This window comes from Triturus cristatus, chromosome 8, assembly GCF_964204655.1.
Source record: "Triturus cristatus chromosome 8, aTriCri1.1, whole genome shotgun sequence".
In the NCBI taxonomy this organism is placed as follows: Eukaryota; Metazoa; Chordata; class Amphibia; order Caudata; family Salamandridae; genus Triturus; species Triturus cristatus.
Window position 1 is genome coordinate 934707232 of NC_140591.1, and position 24864 is coordinate 934732095.

Consider the following 24864-nt stretch of genomic DNA (forward strand, 5'->3'; position numbering starts at 1 on the left):
AATGGGTTGAAATGGAAGACTATTTTCCTAGCACTAAAAGATTTTTAGGCACAAGTAAAGGAGAAGACATTACACACCCAGACAGACAAATCAACACCTCTTTAAGCAAGGAGGTACTGTGTTGGAGATTATCCATCCAAACACATAACCCTAGTAAAATTACAAATGCCAGGTATATAAAATGTGGAAGTGGACAGACTCTCACACAATCAAGTGTCTCTGCAAATGGGAAATAAAACAACAAAAGTATAGACATTTGTGTTTAAGTATGGGGTTCATCAGGAAAGTAACCAAGCTATTTGTTTCCTTTTCACCTGAAAGCTAGGGCTTACCAGTGACCAAGGAAATGATTGCACAATGGATAGTTCAGACAGTCTAGACATGATCAGACAAAAGCAGGGATAAAGCTAGAGGAGAAACCTAGAGCCCACTCCATGATGAAAAAGGTGGCAACCCTCTCCTTTATTAAACATTTCTATTAATGAGATATGTATGGCAACCACTTGGTCATCCATAAAAACCTTCACCTGCGCCTCGCACAGGAAGGATGCGGCGAGCACAGATGTTTGACGGAGAAATGATAGCCCTTCCCCCCCCCCGCGGCAACAACATCTCACGGAGGCACGTGTGATGCGTAAGGCGGCCTCCTGCAAAAGCTCGCTCCTGAGTCTCCCGGACTATGCCCCCTCCCGGTAGAAGACCTTCAACTGGCTTGCACGCCGCAACCTAAGATGGCGCCGGTCGGCCAAACCGCCGAAACTGTCGGAGAGCCCGGGAATAGTGCCGCAACGGAGTGCTGATGAGGCTCGAGGTGGTGGATGCGGCCAGAAGCAGTGAAAGTGGCGTTCCGGTGAGCAAGTGCAGCGAGAAGTGCTGAGGGAGACGCGACCACCGTAGGGCCCCACCGGACACGTGGGACAGCAACCCGAGGTGGTGAGTAGACTGTTGTGGCTCCTCTGGTCACGTCAGCTGTGGGCTCCCGCCAGCCAAGTGAAAAGGGGCAAAGAAAACGACCACTGGAAGGGGCGGAAAGCTCCTGTCTCGGCCGGGACCCTCTAATGAGAGATCACGCAGGTGGCACCCCCGCAGCGGCGGGGGGGGGGAGAGACTGGAGAGAGTCATTGAGGTACCTTGACAGGGCTTAAGACGAGGAACAGATGGCCCAGGCACAGTGAGACACAGAAACACCCAGCACATGCCTGACCCGAAGATGGCTGCTATGAGTCATCTCGAGGAGACCCACCATTTCAGGGGCTTAGAAGGACCTGGGCACATATCAGGGACAACTCTCTACGGACACGTCCTCTTCCCCGCAGCACAAAGAGGGGACCCCCAGAGATAAGAGGGGCCCAGCCACAGCTGTCCCTACCACGTTGTGCTACTATCAGAAAAAACAGAAATCGGCCAGTCCTCGAACACATCTCCCATCCGGCCTACCCATCAGGATACGGAATCTATGAACCTACCTCTGACCGTGGAGACCTAGCTTTTTGACCGATGCCCGGTGGAGCTACTTGATAGCTAAAGAGGAGATGGTGTGTGGACTACCCCTTCAGCCGGTCACCTGCCCAGCCGGTCTTTGGACAGAACTTACTTCGTCTCTCCGTTGTATTCTCCCTCCTACCCCTGTACTCCACCCCCCTTTCTCCTTTGCGCTCCATTTATCCCTCCTCTTTGCTCTTTAACTGTTTTTCCCGTTGAGACCTAGCTGTTTGGCTGATGCCCGGTGGAGCTACCTGAAAGCTAAAGAGGAGAGGGGCTGTGGACTTCCCCCTCGGCCGTCACCTACCCAGCCAGACTTTGGGCAGACTCTCCTTCGTCTCTCCATCCTATCCACCTCCTACCCCTTTACCCCACCCCCTTACCCTTCTAAGCTCTATTTTTTTTGTCTTCTACACTCTTGAAATGTTTTTCCAGTAACTGATGTAACATGTAACTGATGTAATTTTTGTAATTTCTGTGGAACCTTTTGTAAAGCGCTCTGATACCTCCGGGTCTAGCCAGCGCTATATAAAACTCTCAAAATAACATAAATAAATATTGTGCGGGCATTCAGGCCAACAGAGAGGAGCAGAGTATTAAAGCACCTGTTTGCAAACACTAATTTCAGCCCAGAATCCATAGGTAGAAGTGAAGTGTTACAAAGTCAATGCATAGCATGCGAATCCTGAAAGTTTCATGTTGCAAAATAACATGGCTACTTACCTGTAGAAGTAGTTTTGTGCTGAATAATTTTCTCTATTCACATGTGATCTTCACACCTCCACAGAAATGAGACCCCTGACACATAAACTACTGAGGGTCTACTTTTTCACACAGCACAAAAAAGACATAGACAAAAGTCACCAAAGAGGAAAAAAGAATCTGAAGATGGAGACTGTGTGCAGGCACTTCCAGGGCACATGAGTGAGACGCTGGCCTGGTAAATTATGTCCACTAATGTAAGTGGGCACCTTGCACCTGTCCAGACAACCCTTATGGTGATTTAAAAGGTCTCAGACAACCGTAGAAAGCTATCCAAGTGGTAGCAATGGAGAGCAGCCTTCAGGCTTAGTCTTGACGGAGTGTAAAGCAGCTTGTTTTACCAGGATACAATCTTATAGTATAGATTAAATGAAAAGGAAGCCACCCAAGGTATTTATAAAAATATGTATTTATTATATAATTCTCTGGAGTACATGACAGTATCTCCCACATTGGGATATACACAAAGCACACACTATTATAGCAAAGGAATCACAGTAAATAGCACTAATAGACAGTGGGCCCGGGGGGACCGAACCATATACTAAGAAAGTGGTATAGAACCACGACACGAGTCAGGACAATGTTGAGAGGACGTAAAATCGCTGGGACCCCAAGAAACCACCCAAGGTGAGTAGATGGGGACCCCATGGTGGGCGCGTGCAGTGTGGGAACACGACCGCGGGCTCCGAACAACTCTACATGTAAGTCACGGTTGGATCTTTAAAAATGAAGGACCCTTCCCAGTGGACCCTGAAGAAACCCCGTGGAAGACAGAAGGTTGGAGAGCCACCCCACCCATGAATACCATTGTACCCAAGTTACCTATCCCAGGGAAACTGGGTGCATAGGTGTGAAGTGGCATTGGAAACCGCAGTCAAACCCAATGGAGGACTTCAGGAAAGTGCTGCTGCTGGAAAAGGCGAAAGTGTCCATGGGAATCCAAACGTGGATTCTTGATGGAGAGTATCTGAAAGCAGAGGGGACAGAGTATGAGTCACTTTTCAGAGTGACCAAGGGCTCGGTAGACAAATGCCCAATCAATGTCAAGTGCTTCAGTATAGATGTCGATGACCGTGACTTAAGCAGTTGCGGGGACAAGGTGATGCTGAGGACAACCAGGAGCCAGATACGAGCTGTCCCATGAAGGATGTCGAGTGCTGAGTGGTCAGTCTCTGGTGGGAGCACCAACAAGCCTTGGCAACAGCAACCCACGCAGGAGGTCAAGAAGTTGCAAGGTCCAGGAGACTCACCACAAGCAGGGGAGTCAGTGCAAGCCCAGAGCAATCAGGGTAGCCCAAAGAAGATGTAGTTGACCCTCAAGAGGACCCACAGGTCGAAGACACTGGAGTTGCAGGAGGACATTGTGCAGCTTTACAAAACAGTCCATGGAGCACACGGTTTGGTATGGGTGAAGATCTTTGCAGGAGAAGTTTTCTGAGGGTGGGGCTATTTGGAGCCCATTGCACTTCCTGCAGTATTGCCAACATGCATTTGCACTTGAAAAGTATGCGGTGCACAGGGGTTCGGGTATTGCAGCCCCCACTAGGGATTCTGGCCTCAAACTGAGTGAGAGGGCAGCTCGGGCCTCAAGGGATGTAGAAACCCACCTCCTGTGTTGTTGAACCCTTCGGAGTCCGTATGCACTTGGGATCAGCAGACTGGTCAGCAATGTTGTGGTGCCTGTGAATGCAGGGGAGTGACTCCTTCATTCCAAGGGAGATTATCTTCGGTGTCTTGGGTTCTTCACAGGCCCTAAACGATCCAGTATAGTGCACAGGCAACAGACTGAGAGGGAGACAATGTCAGGCCCAAACCAAGTCTAGCGAAGTCCAGAGTGCCCAGACGGTCGAAGTGCAGTGGTTTCAGTTCTGAATCTTTTCCACAACAAATCTAGGGACCAACACCCAGGTAAGCCCTTAAATCCCCTAAGGAAAGGATGGGAAGATTCAGGGGACCCTCCCAGGGGAGGGTTTGCACAGGCGGGAGGTTGATCCCATGTCCTTTGTCCAGTTTCGCGCCAGAGCGGGAGCCAACTGCTCCCGGGACTGGTTTGAACTGGACTATGCACAGGGACACCAAATGTGCCCCTCATGCACTCTTTCAGTCGCTGCCAAGCACACCTACCCAGCACTAATACGCTAAATTCGATGTGGGAGGTGGTCACACCTCCCTGTGACAGGATGCCTATTCTGCCTTCCCCTGCTCCAGCTTGGCTCAGTAGCAGGAGGGCAGAAATGTGTCTCTGGTCGGCAGCAGCCATTTTGTGCTGTCTGGGACTAGAAGGCTGGTCCCGGAACTCTGAGAGCTTAACGGCTCGCTCTCCCGATGGGTGGAATCATACCTCCCACAATGGTTACTAGTGTGGGGGTATGATTCCAACATGTTTGACACAAACTCGATAGGGTTTGTTGCAGCCAGTTTCGAGAGGGTCATTGCGTGGTCGCGTAATGCCCCTCTACATTAGTCCATGGCTGCTTCACTGACAACCCGGAAGAATGGACTCCGTAGGCTGCAGGGGTGACCTGCTCATGCAGGGGCACCCTCTCACTTAGAACCAAGCACCCTGCTTTCAGGATTGTAAAGGCCTGCTATAGGGGTGACTTATAGGTTTTAAGTGCAGTGACCCTTAGATATAGTAAACCTAGATCTTTAGAAAGTGGTGCATGCACCAACTTACATAGGCTGCAATGGCAGGCTTGGAGATCCATTTTGAATGGGATCTCATGGGTGGCAGAATACATTCTGCAGCCCTTGGTGGACCTCTGGGGTACCTATGCCCTGGGGATATGTGTACCATATACTAGGAACTGATAAGGGTATCCCAGTATCTAATCTGGGATGGGACCTAGGTACTAACTTAACAGTTTAGGGAGAAAGCAGATAGACTGGGGTCCAGATTAGCAGGATCCCAGTTACACCACACAAAAACCGCATCACATAAAGAAAAAAGTGGGGGCAATCATAAGAAGCAGATCCTACTTTCCTACAACATGTCTGAAATTAATAGAGGGCAGATGTGCAACCAAAATCATGGTCAATGATGCCCAACAAAAATGCAGAGAATAGGAAAATTCCAGACCCAGCCACTAGATGGTAGACTAATGCACAGCATGCGACTCCACAAAAGATTCACACTGCAAAACTACTCCTGCGGATAAGTTATATACACACTCTCTGAAAAATAAAAATAATTCTGCACCGTCCTGGTGTGTTTTTAGAAAATAATAGTTACTCGTCATATACCTTACACATACCCCATACCCTGCATTTTACATTTAACATCATCAAGTTTTAGTGCAGGGGAGGATCGGCAGTCTAGCTCTGTATTCGGAGAATAGTTCTGCTTATGTTTCTTTCAGTTTCTATAGCAGTTCCATCATCCCAATTAAAATCTTGCAGGGCTTTCACAAAGTTTGGTTGAAAGACTTCTGAGCAAGATTAGAAACTTGAACCAGAGCTCCTTCAGTAGTCTCTTTGCAAACCTACCAACTTAAAACAATTATGTCACTGAGTGAAGAGGGGGCAGGCCTTGAAGGGGTAGGGTTTAATACTGATAACTGTCTGAGAGGGGCTTCTGTTCCCTTGGTCAATCTACCCCACCCCCTCTCCAGGAAAACAAAAGCTTGCTGAGGCTTCTGCCAATGTCCTAGGGTGTTTTCACACCCTTTAATGGACATCGGCTGCCTAAAGCCTCCATAGACAAGCTTTTAACCCACTCCCTGCCTGTGTGATATTGGCTTTTTTCCTTGTGAAGGGATCTGATATCGTGTGCCACACAGTAGCCCTGATCGGACCGGATTCTTGCCTACCTTATAATCTCCAAGAATCCTCTCCGCCAGGATCTTTTTATCTGCTAAATAGTGTAGAGGGGAGGAAATTCAATTCTCAGTACATAATCAACAGAATCAAATCTCGGTTCCAAAGGACCACTGACTCCGAATCTAAAAAAAATTAAGATTTTATTACAACCAAGAATAACTACACATACAAGCACCTCAATACAAGGTGCAGAAAATAAATGGGCACTAGTACAAAAGAAAGTCTACGCAAGAGTCTCATTCGACTCAGAATAAGAAGAATCAATTCCAAAAGCATTAGAAATGCAATAGTTAGTCCAATTTCTACATTAGAATCATTAGCCTACAAGGAAAAATCGTTAGTCTATCCCTACAATATCTCTAAAGTGACTTCCCTACTTAGCATTTCCCTTCCCAGGCAAGAGAATAAAGGTGTCAGTAGTGTAGACTTCCTTAGAAGTACATTCACTTAGTCATAGCTCGTTCTAAGATGCTCCTTCTAGCTACCCATCTAAACCTCAACTGCTCCACCCTCAGGGCACTGTCCCTAATACAAAATCCCAAAACATAGACACGCCCTTCGGCACACCTCTTCAGCCAGGTCTTCTTCCAGTACTTTTCCAGTGAAACTTGTACTTCATCCAACGACGGTTAGCTTGACCTTGGGTCCCAGGCACCATCTTTGCTGAAAGTATCATCCGTAAATTCCAATGTACTCCCCTGTTGGCTTCTCGTACCATCCTAACTCCTAAAACAAAGACCTAGTCTCTCTAAGGAGCTAAATGTCCTTGCACCTGCAATAGAAACATGGGAACGAAAAACTTTTCACTTCTCTAAGATTTTCCATCCTCCTGAAACCCAAAGCCTTTACCAAGGGAAATAATTTTCGGCCTACAGCGTTTAGCTAACATAAGAAATGAACAGGCCTTTCTCTTTAAACGTATATGCGATCAGGCCTTTACACTGTTAAACACACTCCTAAATCACACTTTAAGCATTGGTTCATTACTCCTTTATACATAAATAAGCAGACTACACGTGCAACTTTAATATGGTGCACATTTAACCTAATACATTGCATTACTTGAAAACCAAACACTATGCATTTACAAAAATACATTGCAATGATCTACGACATTATTCTTCATGAAAAGCATGGCTACATTTCTAATCACCTCTATGTTAAACAATTCTAGTGATACAATTCCTATGTCATACCTAAGCTACTTCGATTAATATGTGGGCGCGGACTATCAGTGAATATGATGCACCCCTACAAATTTCAGAGTAACGTGGCGCTCTATCAGCCCCATGTGAGTTGTCAGGTCTGTATTTGGATGGAAGTGTCATAGTTGGAGAAGAAATAATGTCAGGAACCTGCAATTGTCATCCAATGTTGTGAAGTTCAAATTTTTTTAAAAACCATTTATGATGATATTAAAGCTTTGTATTATATTTCTTTTTTCGGTAGTATTCATTCTAAGTCAAGTTCTAAATTATCCTTTTGGTATATCGTTTTGGGAACCGTGTTGTGTGAGGTGTACTGCCCTGATCTGCACGGTGATACACCGTTAACTGAGTGAACGAGGCACACGCCAGAAAAGGCAGTTGAATTGATGTGTAGACTGTGAGCTAGTGTAGTAAGTTTACATATAGAGTTCTTTTCTCAGGCTTCTTAAGTTGGATCTGAGCACATTTGAACTTGTGTAGGCTATCTAGGATTTTCAAAATGTCCTTCTGACAGATGAATGCATTTATTAGTCTTGAACCCCCTCCAAACAGAGAATTATAATGCTTTGTTCTGCTGTGTTCAGAATCATCATTATCATGATGCAAGTGCACTAATGAAAAAACAGAGGTTTTGGAAGCCCAAGCAAAATTGGTTTTAATTAAAATGTGTTCTTTGTGCTAGCATATTACCTAGGATAGGGATATTCAAACCCATTACTGGTCAAATAAATACAATGGATTCTGATATATTGCTATCATGCACGTCAGCTGAAAGTCCAGGAATAAATATTAAATCCAAGAAGAATTTCCATTGAGGACTCGAACAATATTTATTTTTTTTAAAAATATTTTTATTAGAAACCGTTAGCACACAATAAAAGACAGACAAGGGCCTGCAACCACCAGGGCCGGCCGCTATAGAGCCCGAGGGCCCGCAGTGTAACGCAACACATTCAAATGAACCAGAGGCATAGCGCCCGGCAATTCGTAAGCACATTTAACAGGCCGTGGCCATAGGCCAGGGAGCAATTGAAAACAACAGTTTCATTTTTTATTAAATATAAAACACACTCATGGCAATGAGAGTCCGAAATAGCAGCGTGCTCTTCCCAGGACGGGGAATAACCTACAGTGTCCAAAGCAGTTTCTGTCCGGGAGCGGTAGAGGGGGGCAATGGGAAAACAAAGCATGGAGCACACCTCACACCCTCCCGCAGAATGCGTGGCTAGGGGGTCAAAGCAATGTCGACCTCTAATGACAGAGGCGGGGTGCAGATACTTCCTCGATATACATTCCACGGACCCCATACCCTAGTCCATTTCCCTGGCTTTCCTCTCGCCACATACACCGTCTTTTCCCTAAACATACACCAGTCCATATTCTCCTTCCATGCCTCGATCGTGGGCGGCCTCGGGGAGCCCCATAACTGTGCAATGTTACGCTTAGCCACCATGTACCCCAAGGTCACCCACTGCGTCTGTGCCGCATTACAATCATTCGGTTCCCAAACATTCAACAAACACCTCCTAGCCTCTGGCAACAGGGCCACGCGCCTGACCTCCTCCACAACGGTGTGGACACTGTTCCAAAATCGCAAAACCTCCGAACATTCCCACAAGATATGAAGAAAGGTGCCCGGTAGGCCACATCCACGCTTACACAGTCCATCCGTCGAATAACCCATACGCAGCAAACCGGGCCCCGTGACATACACTCTATGAAGGATCTTCAGCTGTACAAACCGTAAGCGGGCCGGGATCGCCACCTCTTTCGGGGAGGCCACCGCCGATACCCAGTCCTCATCATCTAGTTCCAAGCCATCGCCCGTCCACGCCTCCCTCAGACGGAGCAGCAAGTCCGCACGATCATTAATGAGTTTCTTATAAATCAGGGAAATAGTGCTGTCGGGCACGTAGCCATCCAACACTCTATCCTCCAGTGGGGAATACTCGGGGATAGCAGCAGCGTCCGGAAAACCCGAACACAGCGCATGGTAGACTTGAGCATATCGGAAGTACTCTCTATCGTTTAAGTTATATTCAATCTTGAGCATTTCAAACGTTTTGAAAGATCCCTTCGCCCACAGATCACCCACCTTACATATACCAATCATATCCCATTTCTCAAAGCCTTTCGATCTCCACAAACAGCCCAACCGCCCAGAGGCATACAACGGCGTCGCCCGAGTCAAGCGATCCCTCCACCCCATCGCAGCATTCGCCGCGTGCCACACACGTACCGCCACCCGCGTGGGTCCCGTCAACCACGTGTCCGGGGTCACCGAGTACAGTGCCCTATTATAGTCCCCACCCGGGAGCAGGAATTTATCCATCTCGAAGGCCGGGTTTAAGGCAGGACCATATATCCCGTGGTTCACCGCCGCCAACTGAGACGCCCAATAGTATCGTTTAATATCGGGGAGGGCGACCCCCCCATCGTACCAAGGGAGCGTCAACTTGGCGAGAGCAATCCGCGGCCGCCCGTCCCAAAACAGTTGGTGCTGAAGACCCTCCACCTCCCGGAAATAACGGGCCGGCACGACATCAAGAGTATTTTGCAAGGCGTACAAAAAACGAGGCAGCAACATCATTTTAAACAATGCCGCCCGTCCGAGCGGCGAAAGCGGAAGTCGTCGCCATCTCGCGACGTCGGCCTTCAATCGCTGAGGGGAGGGAGAAGGTTTCGCTCATAGCGGACCGCGGGATCCAGTGAGATAAAGATTCCCAAATATTTGAACCCCAGGGTAGCAATCTGAACAGGGCAATCTCGCGGCAGGAGGGGGGCATCCCCCGAGAGGACGTAGACGCACGACTTGGCCCAGTTGATGACCAGGCCAGAGTTGCGGCCAAAGGAATTCAGTACGTCCACCAATACAATTAGCGACTGTCGGGGAGAAGTGAGATACAGAAGGATGTCGTCCGCGTAAAGGGAAACACGGTCTTCGAACTCCGGCGTCCATCTAATGCCTCGCAACGACGGCTCCCAACGCAACCAGGCGGCGAGAGGCTCCAAAGAAAGTGCAAAGAGAAGTGGTGATAGCGGACATCCCTGCCGCGTGCCTCTCCCCAGTGCGAAGGGAGCCGACACCCTACCATTCACCACCACCTGAGCCAGTGGGTCAGCGTATAGTAATTTTACCCAACCAATAAACTCAGGGCCGAACCCAAATTTCGCCAACACGGCCCAAATATATGGCCACTCCAAAGTGTCGAACGCCATAGTAGCATCTAAAGATGCCAAGATGGCCGGCTCCCGTATAAATTCCGCTCTAGCAAGCACGCCGTGCAGCCGCCTCAAATTGAGAGCGGTATTCCGATGGAGTATAAAACCGGATTGAACCTGATGAATCAAGTCGCCCACGACCCGAACCAGTCGGTTAGCCAACACCTTAGCCAGAATTTTGGGTTCTGCGTTCAACAGCGAAATGGGTCTATAGGAGGCGCAGCGATCTCGCGGCTTCCCCTCTTTGTGTATCACAACTATGGTGGCGAGGCGTTGGTCAGGGGGGAGGAAGCCAGCCGCACGTGCTGCCAAAAACATGTCTCGAAGATACGGCGCTATCTTATCGGGACGCAACTTGTATAGTTCAATGGGAAGACCATTAGGACCCATAGCCTTACCAGACGCGATCGAGCGAGTGGCCAAAGCGATCTCATCTGACGACAGCAATATTGCATCAGCCTCCGATAGGGTTGGCAGTGCAATATCTCTGAGCAATAGATGAGAATCCTCCTCCGAACGCACAGAAACCGGGGAGTATACCCCGCGGAAATAATCCGCGAAGCAGTCAACAATCTCCACAGGGTCAGTCACACGCACTCCATCCATTTTCTCCACAACGGGCACCACCCTGCTCGCTCTCTCCTTCTTATCCAACCAAGCAATCAACTTTCCGGCCTTATCCCCCACATCATACAGTCGCCCTTGCTGCACTCTACTCATCACTTTAGCAGCTTCCGTGAGTAGCGCTCTATAATCTGATTGTTTGAGGCTGAGAACATGCAATTTCTCATCAGTAACTCCACGCTCCAAGTCCTCCTCCATTTCAGCTATTTCAGCTTCCAGGCGAACTACCTCAGCTCTCTCGCACCTCCTGGTATGGGAGATAAGGGACAAGGCCTGCCCCCTGACCACCACTTTATAAGCCTCCCATAGGGAGACGGCCGACGACACCGACCCCACATTATCAGTGAAGTAGTGATCAGTGGACTTGACCAGCTCCGCACGGATCTTAGGGTTACGAAGATACCAGGGGATAATGGGTGCCACTCGTCCCTCTGCCCCAGGGACAACCCTCAGTTGCATCCATATAGGGGAATGGTCAGAAATACCTCGGGCTAAATGACGCACCTCCCCAATCATCCCAGCTTGGATCGCCGGCATAAGCATGTAATCAAGTCTCGAGAGACTCCCATGGGCCCCCGAGTGAAAGGTATATTGCGCCTGTCCCGGGTGCATTAATCTCCAGCAATCTACAAGTCCCAAAGTGTCCAAAAAACCCCCCAACCAGGCCTGAGCCCTAGGGAGATCCCAGGGGGGGGTGACGGTCCTCCAATCCGGAGACAACGGCATTAAAGTCACCACCCAACACCAGAACCCCCCCAGGGAGTCCCAGGACCAAACGCCCCAAATCAGCAAACGTAGCTGTCTGTAACCCCGGAGGCACATACACAGCCACGAACGAAATAGTCCTGCCCTCCCATCTCCCCACCAGTGCTACATATCGCCCCCTATCATCGTGAAGCACCTCGTCCACTTCCAATGGGAGAGAGGCCCTAACCAGAATGCCCACTCCCCTAGAGCCAGAAGTGAAACCAGAGTGAGCGGCAAGGCGGTAGCCCCTCCTATTTAGGGCCTGGAAGGAGTTCCCAATCAAATGCGTCTCCTGCAGGAAAACAATGTCGGGCGAGATCCGTTTCAAGAACTGCAACACCACCCCGCGCTTTATCCTGTCCCACAGTCCATTCACATTCCACGAAAGGATCCTCAATCCCCTACCCCCCATCCCACTCCCGCACATGATACCCACATCCCGGAGAGCACAACCCGGAGAGGTCAGCAGAAAACTTCACATTGCATTGCAAAACGAAAAAACAACAATCCCCAACAACCCCCCTCCCCCAAAATCCCAGAACCACAACTCCCCCCTCCCTGCACCCCTGCTTGAGCCCGAACAGCCCCCCCCAACTTGCAGTGTGCCTGTCGCCCTAACATAGACCACAAAAAGAACCCCAGAAGGAGGAAAAGACCCCAATAAGCTCTCCACAACCCCCAGGCATTTGAAGGGCATGGTGTGTCAGATTAGAGTGCAATTGAGCCAAGGTACAAAACATCGCCAGTCTAGTCCATCGCCAGGAACCAAGTTCTAGTCCTGCTCTCCGCCGTCCGACTGTCTCGATCCTGTCCCCGCGGCAGGGCATCCAACTAGTCTCCAACCGCCTCCGGCCGGTCAAAAAAGTGGGAACGACCCTGGAACTCAACCCGCAACCTCGCCAGGAATAACATCGCATATTTCAGCTCCATGTCCCTCAAGCGCCGTTTGACACCCAAAAATCCCAGCCGTTGTTTCTGGACAGCTTGCGTGAAGTCCGGATAAAAGCTAACATTGGAGTTCTCAAACTTCAGCGGCCCGGCCACCCTCGACGCCTGAAGGATAGCATCTCTATCCCGAAAGTTAAAAAGTCGGGCGATTATAGGCCGCGGGGGAGCACCCACTTTGGGCGCACCACCCGGAATCCTGTGGGCCCGCTCCACCGCAAAGAACTTGCTCAATCCCTTGGGCGCGAGACGATTGATCACCAGATCCTCCACAAACAGATCAGCAGCAGATTCCTCCGATCTTTCCGGCACTCCGATGATACGAACATTGTTCCGTCTGGCCCTGCTTTCCGAGTCCTCAAGTCGACGATCCGTCTGGTCACTGGCAAGCCGCAACCTACGGACCTCCGTCTGCAGGGCAGCCACATCCACAGTTAGGCTCGACGCCGCTTGAGACAAGGAGTCGACCCGCTCGTTGGTTTTGGACAGGTCTGCCCTGACCAAATTCACATCGATCAGGACCGCGTCCAATTTATGTGCCAGGGTATCAAACCGCTGACCCACAGCAGCCTTCATCTCCTCAATGGCGCCCATGACGTCCTGCAGGGTCAATTCTGACGATGGGACCGGGACCTCTTTAGACCTCTCAGGCGATTTATGCAGGCCAGCGGGGGATCCCTTCAGCTGCGCATAGCGATCCATGTTGTTGGCCTGAGCATAGGATCCCCTCCGGGTTGACTTGGGTTTTGACTTGTCTCCGTCTAGTCTCGCCGCCATCGTCCGGAGGCCACCAAGGTTGGCACCCGCCAGCGCCAGGGACAGGGACCAGTTGGCTAATTCAATCGATCACTGCAATCGCAGACAGGAAGTCCGTGTATGGTCCGAAAATCAGGCCATACACTCCGCCGTCCGCTCTCCTCTGGAACACCAAGGTCCCTCAGCCGATCTCAAAAAACAGACTTGAAAACGAAAGTGAAAGTGCGGGGCATGCGGCAAGTCAAGCCCAGCATGCCGCTGTTGTTCACTTCGTACCCGGGCACCTCACCAACTCGAGATCGGGACCTAGGCAATAGCAGGCCGCAAACTTCGGAGGGCAACCATTCGGGTTCCCGGCGTCCGATCTGAATTTGGAAAACGGGTGGCACCTCAGCGCGAATACAGCAACAAGAGCCCGTCAAATTTTCCAGGATTTAGTCAGGATAGATGTGGGAGGTTGCGGAGGCCCTCGAGAGCCGTAAGCTTATGCGGCCATCTTGGTTGCGCGCTAGGCTCCTCCCCCCCGACTCGAACAATATTAATCTAGTAACTGACTAGCTACACTTTTGATAGATGTTCCTGTGTTGCTGTCCTTAACTAAAAAATTGGGTCCAAGATCCACGCTCAAACATCAGACTTTCTGAGGCATTTGCATAGCATGCACTACCTGCCTATGTCTCTTGGCGTGGGTCTTTTAGACCCTGCATAACAACTTCAAGTTTATATGGAAAAGGAACGGCCATCCTGTGAGCAAAGAGACAACATTTGAGAACCCTTGAGTAAACCTCTCGGGCTGGCGATCCTTTTTAGGTCTCGCCAGGGATTAGCAGCGTGCATGCGCTGCTCTCGCCATGTGAGGGCTTCTTGTAATGAATACAGTTTTGGATGTGGAGTGTAGGCTCTGCCCCCTGTTTACATTCACTAGCGTCATCGTGCATGCTAAACCCTGGCTTCCCATGTTAGTGAGGCTTTTTTGTCCCTCCGGGTACCACCCTGTCCAGTTTTAGCCCCGCCCACCTGGACTGGATGCTTTACTGGCGGCATGACACTCTCCTCTCCATGAGGCACAGGGTCAGACTGATTTGCATATGGCCATGTCTGAACTGGGGTGGCAGAGTGGGCTAAAGAATGGTGATGGATTAAACCCAGATCATTTGACTGGGGGTGAGTGCTTGCAATGTTCAACACTCCGTCCATCATTTCCTTTGGTTTTTGCTTTGTTCGCCATAAGTTGGCAGGGTATGCTCAGATGTGAGTCCCTTGCTCACTTTGCCACTGGATTCAAGCAAGCCTGGCTGAAGACGGCTGAAATGCCAGAAACCGGTCCTAGGAAGCTTGTTTCTGGTCCAGGGAAGACATGGCTTGGCAGTTCGGGCTGGACTGTTCCCTTGAGGCACAGGGTCAGACTGATTTGCATATGGCCATGTCTGAACTGGGGTGGCAGAGTGGGCTAAAGAATGGTGATGGATTAAACCCAGATCAGTTGACTGGGGGTGAGTGCTTGCAATGTTCAACACTCCGTCCATCATTTCCTTTGGTTTTCACTCTCCTCTTCATTACCCGGTGTAGGCACTTTGTTTTTTCATTAAGGGAAAAGCCTATCCGCAATGGCGACAGCTTGTTTATTTTTGCATCGCGCTTTCACTTAAAGCGAAAGCACGATGCAAATGTAAACAAGCGGCTGCCATTGCAATGTCGAGAGCTTGTTTAAAATCCGCCCCCGTGTTTCCCTAAGATTATTTTGAGCCGCGTCGCTGCACCGGTTGTGATACGTGCGTTGCAGGCTTTAATTTCTCACCTAAACCCTCTGGAGTCTTGCGGACTGCAGCCCGAGGCAGGATAAGCGTAATATGAAAATGTAAAGACAAATGAGGAAACGTGTACTTCTTAAAGTTAAGCCCGCCCATACAAAAATGGCCTTACATAAAGTCATTTGTTTTTTATTGCGAGCACGGAGAAAACCACAAGAAACGTACAGTGCTACCCTTAAGGGCATGATTTGTTTTCGTTTCTAGTAAATAGAAAGCATCACAAATGTGGTTTGAAAATTTAGAATAATCCACATTTATTCTCTTAAAGACGTACGTGATAAAGTGGGCTGAAGACCGTCTCCTGTGGACGAAACTTTCACGCTGGTTTTAAGTGGTGGGGCAGGTTTTCGTTCCAGACCCGACAGTCCTTGTCGGACCCCTACATTTAATCTGTCGACTAAATTATTAAACGCAGAACCGGGCCCGCTGAAGACCGGCTCCAAATGAGCACCTGCCTTGGAGGCGATCGCCACTGCAAAGGAGGCAGCTCTGCCTTCAAGATCACACATGCAGCAAGACACGGTGCGCCCTTCCACACGCCCACAGGTGGAACAAGTAACCCCTGCCCATCACCCCTCTCGGCTCCATGATAGGCACCATTTGTCCAATGGGGGTGGGGGAGTTAGGGAGTCTAGAGGGGGCAGGGTTGACAGCACTTACCTCCAGATGCCGGCTGGGGGCTTGGGGCTGTAACAGCAGGGACCTGGCTTCCACCCCCTTTGAAGCCGGACCGGGCTGTAGGAAGTGAAGGGCCTCCCGTAATGGAAAGAGAGAGAACCGCGGGGAGGGCAGAGCAGCACCGTCCCGGGATCTCACGGCAAAGCCAGCCCCCAGGACAGCACAGCAGCCAGTCCTGGAACAAAAGAATCACCATCCCCTGGAGTGCTGCCCTCCCCCGCCAGACTCTGGGTGAAACATTCTGCAAACTTTAGAAAGTCTCAGAACCCGGAGAGCAGGTGGGGAGTATTATGTGTTTTTGCCTTCACTGCCCCGCATCGTTCAGGTCTGCATCTCTTGCTTAGTATTCAACTCTCCCCCGTCTTCTATGACTGTGTGTACTCCCTCACCAATACTCCTCTCCGTAACGTATTCGCTCATCCTTCGATGCTCCACTTCACAACAATACCTCTACCCGCTTCTTCTATTACTTGAATCTCTTCTGGCCATCATTACTCTCAGCTCATTTTGTCCTGTTTCTGTCTCTTTCCAACGTTTGCTTCCCTCAATTGTTTCTCCCCCCAACTTAACTCTGCCCCTCCACTCTGTTGCCTCTCCCCACCCCGTGTGTCTGGATGTGCCAGGGAGGGATGTGATCTCTGCTCTGCACCTCTAGCCTCTCGTCTTTGGGGGTCTTGTGCCTCCTGCTGGTCCTGGTGCCAAGGTCCATGCTGGGACTGGCCGAGTTCCGCGTCGGGGTCCGGCTGGAGGCGGACAGCGAGCAGGACTGCATCAGCGTGGAGTACAAAAAAGCGAATGGGACATTTATCGCCCTCCTGGCAGATATTAAGCAGCTGAGAGGCGTGAGTGACACGAGGTATTTATTTATTACAGTAGGGTACAGAGACCCATGGCCAGGGAACATAGTAAGGGAACATAGGACAGATTAGGGACGAGTTACTGACTCCTGTTTTGGTTGTGGAATACCCCAAAAATTAATTTAATTTGGCCCCTCATTCCTCTGGGTCAGTTGATAGCTACGTCCCTGCCTGAGCATTCCGTTTGCAAGGTCGTTTTACTTGCATTCCTTTCACTTATGTTGTAATGCAAAAGCCTAATGGCATGCTTTATGCAATTCAGCGCTGTCTCAATACCAGTGCTTCCTCACATGATTTTGTATGCGCAGGACTGGTGCACTGCATTGCATTCTCACACATTGGATGGGCATTGCTGCATAAGTTCGCCAGCAGTAGGCATGAGCTTTATACACTTTTTAATATATAGCTCAAAGAGTTCTGCTGTGCCACAATTGGTGTAATTCGTTTTCCAGTAATTAATTAGGACGTGATTCATAGAGCTTTTATCTGCCATAAAACATTTTCAACCCTGCCACATAATTTGTTTGTCCCCGTATTGCATAATTTCAGTGGTTTTAGCCATTAATCGATTGACCGCAGTGCCAGTGTGAATACAATATTAAAGTTGCAGTGTTTCCCACAACTCCATAGCCTGTAGTGGATAGTTTTCCAGTCCTATCCAGTTAAACGTCCAGTTAATTGAGCTTTCATTCTAATGGGAAGATAGTCCTATGCTCTCTGTTTAAGCTTTTTTTATTTTTATGCTGAGCGCGGTGCCCACTTCAGGGACACCGCACTCTCTGTAATGCAATAGGTCTCGCATTTTTTCCAAACTTTGACCCATTGGTATTGTAAATGACAATGCCTTTTATTATATCAAGTTTTTTAAACATATAAATAAAAGGCATTGTCATTTACAGTACCAATAGCTCAAAATCTCGCAATTGTGAGACCTATTTAATTGCAAATGCTTGTTGGTACAGCACCCATAGAATGGTAGATTGTCTCATGGACCTAAGAATGGCACCCTCAGTTCCTTGCTTCAGGAACCTAATGAACACCTCTATTGTGCAAGATGTATCAAAAGTTTTCCTGTGTATTGTCGCATAGCTTCCCTTATGTGTAGTGCTCGTAGTTCAAGCAATTATTATGAGATTTCCACATTGTACGCAAAATCTATATTTCGAGATTATCACAATATTAGTATTTTTGTCATTATTTTGAGTAGCATCATATACCTTTTCCCGGCTTCCATCTACTTCCCTGTCTGTTCCATGGAAAAACTATGCAAGGTATTTGCCCTAGACTAAGCATGTTCTTGCTTAAAAGTGTAATGAGACAGAAGATACGTAACATGGGCCGTTGCAGAAAAAATAAATAATAATTGGGGTCATAATGAGCACAAATATACCTTTAAATACAAAACTTACCAAAGAAAATTTTGCAAGTGCAACACAGGCTTCACATCCGTTTTTCGAGACACAAAATGTGCAAGAACCAATCAGTCTGACAATTACCACATGTTAGACCTGGCATCTTTTGGCGTGGTTTCCCCAGTCTTTTTGCTTCTCATCGACTGTGACTTACATCGCAAGCCCTGACGATGGCGCTGAAGAACTGTTGCTGCGTGCGTCTCAAGCACAGCTTCACTGTAATCTGTAACGCACAGCTCCAACTCCGACGCAGCACCTGTGTCCTGGTGGTTCAACATCGACACCATGGAATCATAGCACCCCACTGTGACATCTACAGATGATTGACATCGTGTTCCCTACAGGACCCGAGACCTAGCATTTGCAACCAACGCATCACCTCCCCTGTGCCTTGCATTGTCCTCGGGCGTTAGAGGCTCAATGACCCTGCACTGCGTCCAGAAACTGGCGCATCACTGTGCTTCGGTGACGCCTCATCTCCTTTGCGCAATGCATCGTCCCCGAGCACCACAATGACAACGACCTGCATAGCAGTAAGGAACCAACGCATCACTTGCCTCTGCTATGCTAACCTTCTCTGCGCTTCACACTGTCTTTGACTTTGTGATGCAGCAAAGGTACTGTATCAGGGTCTGTGTGACTCCTGTACCGGCCCGTGCTCCATCGTGGTCGGACTGAACTTGTGGATTTGTCTCGGTCAAGCGAGGCCTAATGGCCCCAGTTGAAGCTATTGTTTTCTAAACACGATAACTGCATTGAATATTGAAGGATTTATATCTTGACTTGTGTATGTTGGATTTTTATTGTTCTGGTTTTGTTTAACTCAAATAAATATTGACTATTTTTCTAAACAGTTGTGGATTACTTTTTTGGTGTTTTCACTGTTACTTTGTGTGTGTGTGTGCATAAATACTTTACAAATTGCTTCTTTAGTTTAGCCTGACTACTCTGTGCCAAGCTACCCGAGGGTGAGCGCAGGTAAAGATACTGTGTACTGCACTTACCCTGACTAGAGTGTGGTTCCCTACTTGGAAAGGGTGCAACCCACTGCCAACTAGATACCCCATTTGCAACAACACACACAATAAAATTATCCAACTGCTTAGCCATAGCAAACGGCTCTAACGCCGCAAAGTAAGGGAAACTCATCTGGCACGTTCTTAGTGAGATTACGCGTGTTGTAGCAAAAACTACCCACAGTCATAAGCAAAATGCAAACACAGCATCTTCACCATTGCCCTAGCTAATATTGTGTAGCAAAGTGCCACTCATCAGTGCATGTCTTCAAATCCTTGAGGTTGTTACGCTTCACCATTTTCTTTGTAATTCCTGAACTGCCCACCCTTAAACCCACCTAAAAACACACACGTTTTCTGGAATTAGACTTTCGACTGTCCAGTAGGGAGAAGAATGCTGTGCTAAAGCCTCCACCATTCAATTATGTGCTTTGAATGGTTGCATACTTAGAGTGCCATGGCAATCTCTTTAATAGATCTAGAACTGAATATCAGAAAAGTGACTGCACAAATAAAACGCTCTCTGCAAGGAAAATACGCTTCTCAAAATGTCTTGGGTCACACACAAGTTAATCTACTGGAAGCAGTTCCTTAAAAAAAACTATGCGGTAACAGCAGTGGTATTAAACTAAAAACTAGGACCGATGCTTGAGAAAACAAAGGTGAAAAAGGAGACATTAAACAAATCCAGGCAGAAAGATCAGGAACCATTTAACCAAGCACGGGGGAATTCTAAAAATGAATAAAGATCAGATTAATGTTGTTGGTAAAAGACAAAAAAATACCTAAATTTCACATCCTAGGCAACATATTTAAAGATCATTAAACCCAGAAATATTAGGGAAATATGAATACCAAAGAGAAAAGTTAGCGCCAAAGAGAAAGAAAGTGCAATGGCTAACAGGGTGATGCTACTTTTTCCATCTCAGATAATAGCAAGAGTAGCATTGACTTGATTCTCATTCTTCTTTCTAAGAAGATCAACATTTGTGAAAATTGAATCAGTTCGGTCCTTGGCTCAGTCTCCATTGGCTAGGTCACTCATCCACTCACTCAGTTCACCATATGTAGAACCTCTGCCTACCTTGGGACCAACTCGTCTGCCCCATTTATTCAGTGTTTTTCTCCAAATTACGTGAGCCATGTTTTTTCACAAGCTTGTATGCTCTCACTATTTAAAGTGATGTTAGATTTGATTTGTTAGTAGTATTTGTGAAGTGCTGTGCAGCCCTGTTGGCTATGTCTATACTATGAAAATAGGTTGCTTCTAAAATAAATTGTCACATTTTAAAAGGTGTTTACAAGGAAAAAGGTGCCATACAGAAACTCTAAAAGATGGATTGTGTATATACAAGCAGCATTAGGTGTGTAAGGAGTATACTAAATACATTTGCAAGCAAGAATCTCTGAACATACCGGAGCTATAAAAAGTAGTGTGAAAATGATCTTGTCTAAACATTCTGTAAAAAGCCAGAACAGCATTACATCACATTCTATTTGTTATATATGTTTATTCATATTAATTCATTATGGTGTTCTCTGCAGCAGCATACAGCGGACAGAAACCTAAGGCAACTCTCGTTAATTCATGTCGACCAAATTTTTGAAAATACCATCACACTAATCTAATCCAACCTATAACAGCAAGGTACACAGGAAAACAATTATTTGAAAAGTGCACCACAAGGTCTGGTGCTTCTGGGCATTGTATGCAATAATTTTCCGTTGTGAAATATAATTGGTGGCTTAACAAATGATTATCTTACGTAATCAATCATAGTTTGGATAAGATTACTGTGGTTGTAGACGAATGCAGTGTGAATGCGATATTATGAGCTCGAATCCTGTTTCTTTGGAATTTATCATTATTTCACTATTGAAATTTGAATAACCATCATTGTTCAATTGATATCTATTCTGTTGCCCTCTTCCACTTTGCCTTATATATATTTTCGGAAATGTGGTATATATGAATTAATGCAAGTTGCCTTAGGTTTCTGTCTGCTGATTTCATTTCCCTCCCTAGAGAGCCTTTTCTCAACATTATTCTCAGCAGCAAACACAGCAGCTTGTCACTTTACATACACTTATCAGCACTGGTATGATCGTATTCTGTGCAGCAAAAACACTGTTATCTAGATGAGGAGGATGAAGTAAGAGGATTATTTCCGAAGCTTGTTGATGGAGATGGTCTGATCCCCAATGTTAGAAGGGTGTGGCAATGGGTCCGTCCTATGGTGTTATCATTAGAAAAGACTTCTGTGACCTGTACCATTTTCAGGTGATCCTTGATGGCCGGAGCTGTATGTTACTGTGGTTGAATTTGGCACACTGGGGAAGCCTTGAGTTATTGGGCCTGAGTAGGCCCATAGTCATAGAGGGCTATTTTGTTAAGGCATTCTTACCCAAGACCTGGCAGAATTTAAACATAAGGCATAGGGGACTGAATTTGACTCCGAGGAACTAAGAGCAAAATGTAGATATTTCAGGTGTATTGTAATTGAATTTGTCTTCACTTTTAAATCCTCTGTAAATTTACTTTTTTTTTGGGACACTATTTCAGTTGTTTAGCTGAACAGCATAACATGTTGTATGAGTCCCACCCAACACTTGGTGTGGGGGAGTGGTCATGCATACCAGAGCATCAATTGAATATTTTTTCTTAACTATGCCTTTGATCTGTGAGGGAAAGGGGAACAATCCCTCCACCTAACATAACCACAGATTTTATTTTTTTAGTGAAAAAAAAATATTTTAATGGGAATTTTCTTGATGTGAATATTTTGAGAGTGTTATAAGAAATAACATACATTTGATTTCACTTGGCATCACTTGACCACTAGGTCATGAGCAAGGAGCAAGATCTAATCAAGGGAATCTAGAGGTGAATCTAAAACCTTACACATTTCTTTAAAATGAGATCTTTGATTCTCTCTCCAAAATACAAACTTTACTTCATGCTGTTAACTCATAGTCATTAAAGTATCGATTTCTGTCCGAATTGGATCAACATGATTTCAGTCAGGCTCTGTACTCTCTTACTGCTGTTCACCCACAATTTGTTTTCTTTTCATGTTTACCCGTTTGGCGTTTATTCCAAAACATTTATTAACTCTGCTGGTGGTCAAAAAACTAAAACTATAAATGTAAAATTTACTTCAGACTCCAACATACCCAAGCACAAGGGTAATTCCTCAAACACACTCTCTCTCTCTCTCATCCCTGACCCCACATATACCATAATTCTTTTAAGGAACCTCACTTGTTTCTATGTTAAGTATTCCTCTCAAAGACCAACTTCATTCTAATGGTCACTCCCTATCACTGACTAATTGGCAGACATCCAGTCAGAGTCATATAACCAAAGATGATGTAGCATGCAAGAGTCTTTGTCTGGTCAAAATGTTATTTGATAAATGTATTGTTTAGGTTGGAAGATGGATGGTCACTTTGCCTTAAAAGTGGAACATAAGGCATAAAACTTGAATTGGAGTGTATAGAGCATTGGTAAACATGAGGAAAAATTCAATTGAACTTGTGACATGTACTAATGGATTCTCTGAAAACAATGCAAATGTTTGTATTTATGAATTGGTACTTGTGGAGCGCAACCCTTGCTGGAGAGCAACAAAGCACTGCAAAGGAAAAGCTTATTCGTTGTTGATTTTAAATATTTTTCAGAGATGATGAGCATTTGTTAATTCAGCACTACTGCCAAAGTTTGAACCAGGAGTCACCCTTGAGTCAGCCACGTAGTCCTGCCCAGATCCTGATTTCTCTGGAAAGTGAGGAGAGAGGTGAACTAGAGAGGATCCTGTCTGATTTGGAAGAAGAAAACAGGTAAGTTATCATTGTCTTTTTCACACTTTACACCAACACCCACGCAACCAAAAGTAGTAACAACGTAAACCTATCCTCATATATTTATTTCTTACCTATAAGCTTGGATTACTGAGTAAATCTCTGTGACGTTGGTACCAATATTTTAGGTATACACAATTTTCAGTAAAGAGAAGCATATATGGTCTTGAGAAAAGGAATATTTTAATTTACTGCTCAAACCCATTTCACTGAATTGTGCAAAATTCTATTTTATTTACGGAGCCCTCATCTAATACATAATCTAATCTAATATGTAATTTATGTATTTATTTGCAGTTTTCTTTTTTTTTTTTTTAGTTCAACAAGACTCACCAAGCAGCACATCACTTTAGATAGGTACAGGGAATCCAGTGGAATGCATAAGGAACTATACAAAATATAACACTAGAGTTAACCTAAGGAAATATACAAAAAATAGTTTTGAAATTAACATAAGGGAATAGCAAAAGGGAATATAAAACGACTGGGCTGAATGTGCATCTTACAATGTATGGGGAGACCCAAGGAGTAACCTAAAAAAAATATGTACAGTGTTAGTTAGCCAAAGACCGTACGGGTTCAGAATTTTAAGAAATTGACTCACCAGTTTTTGCCAAACTTCAAGACTTCCTTTAAAGCGGGTAGTTCGGTGTCTATCTCTCTGCCAGGTTCATAAGTTTCTTCATGATTCACACCCAAATCCTCAATCTCAGATCTTTCTTAGTTAAAAATACCCAAAATGATGCCTACGATCTGAAAAATAGTTTCCAAATTCCGCTGAGCCATGCCTAGTGGCAGTCTTTTCATTAGCTGTGACGAGACGCTGGAAAAGACTGCATAATGAATTGTAAGCTAGACATTTTCTGTTGAGTTTATGAAAATTCTTGAAGCCCTGGCTTTTTTCCTCTTAGCCAAAAACCAAGGGGTGCAGTTCCTCTGGGGGGTGGAAAAGAGGGGGGAAGAGCGGTTAGTCTCTATATAATGCCCTCACACACCTAGCAAGGTGTCATGCTTCATCATAGGGCTGTGCTCCTCGTCGGGCCGGCGCTGCAATGCCCGACGGGCTCCCGCGGAGGGGCTCTTTATCGGAGTTCTTTTTAAGAGACAGCCGTATGGGTGCGTGGGGGTCAGTGCAACAAGTGTAGTGAGTGGTGGTGTAGTGAGTTAAAATAGGTGTGGTATTACCAGGCAATGTGTCAATTTATTTTGATGGTATACCAGCCTAAGTAAAAATATATAAGTGATCCCAAAGGGATTATGATGGTCCCTAGGGAACTCAAACGGTCAACATGTTTCTTGCTCTATGCCCAAAGGGTCGGTGGCAATTCATCAGGACCATTGTGAGAAAGTGCTCAAAGAAAATTGTGAGAACTCTACTACATAATTCGTGATGTAGAAATTATCCATACATCACCATGCAATCCAATGGGGTCCCTAAGGAAGTGGACCCGTTGTTGCAGTACCTGGAAGAAAAAGGGGAGGGGGAGGGGGGGGAAAAGGAAGGTGGGGGGGGGGGGGGGAAGGAAGGGGGGAGAGAGAAGGACAACACAGATGCATGAAACATTATTCACAAAAATTCGGGGCTCCTGGAGGGAACCGTGTGTATGTTGTGGCCGCCGATGGAGGTGCTCACACAGTGACCCAACCAGAGTCATCTCTAT

At 46.8% G+C, this 24864-nt stretch overlaps 1 protein-coding gene across 17 annotated transcripts in view; it reads left to right on the top strand.

Moving 5' to 3' along the window:
- DMD (dystrophin) overlaps positions 1 to 24864 on the top strand; it is a 7596173-nt gene that overhangs the window by 7447293 nt on the left and 124016 nt on the right. For all 17 annotated transcript variants that reach the window (XM_085622447.1, XM_085622454.1, XM_085622449.1 and 14 more), the window contains one exon: positions 23024 to 23182. In XM_085622447.1, the coding sequence (XP_085478573.1) occupies positions 23024 to 23182 (159 nt within the window). The remainder of the gene's footprint in view (positions 1 to 23023; positions 23183 to 24864) is intronic.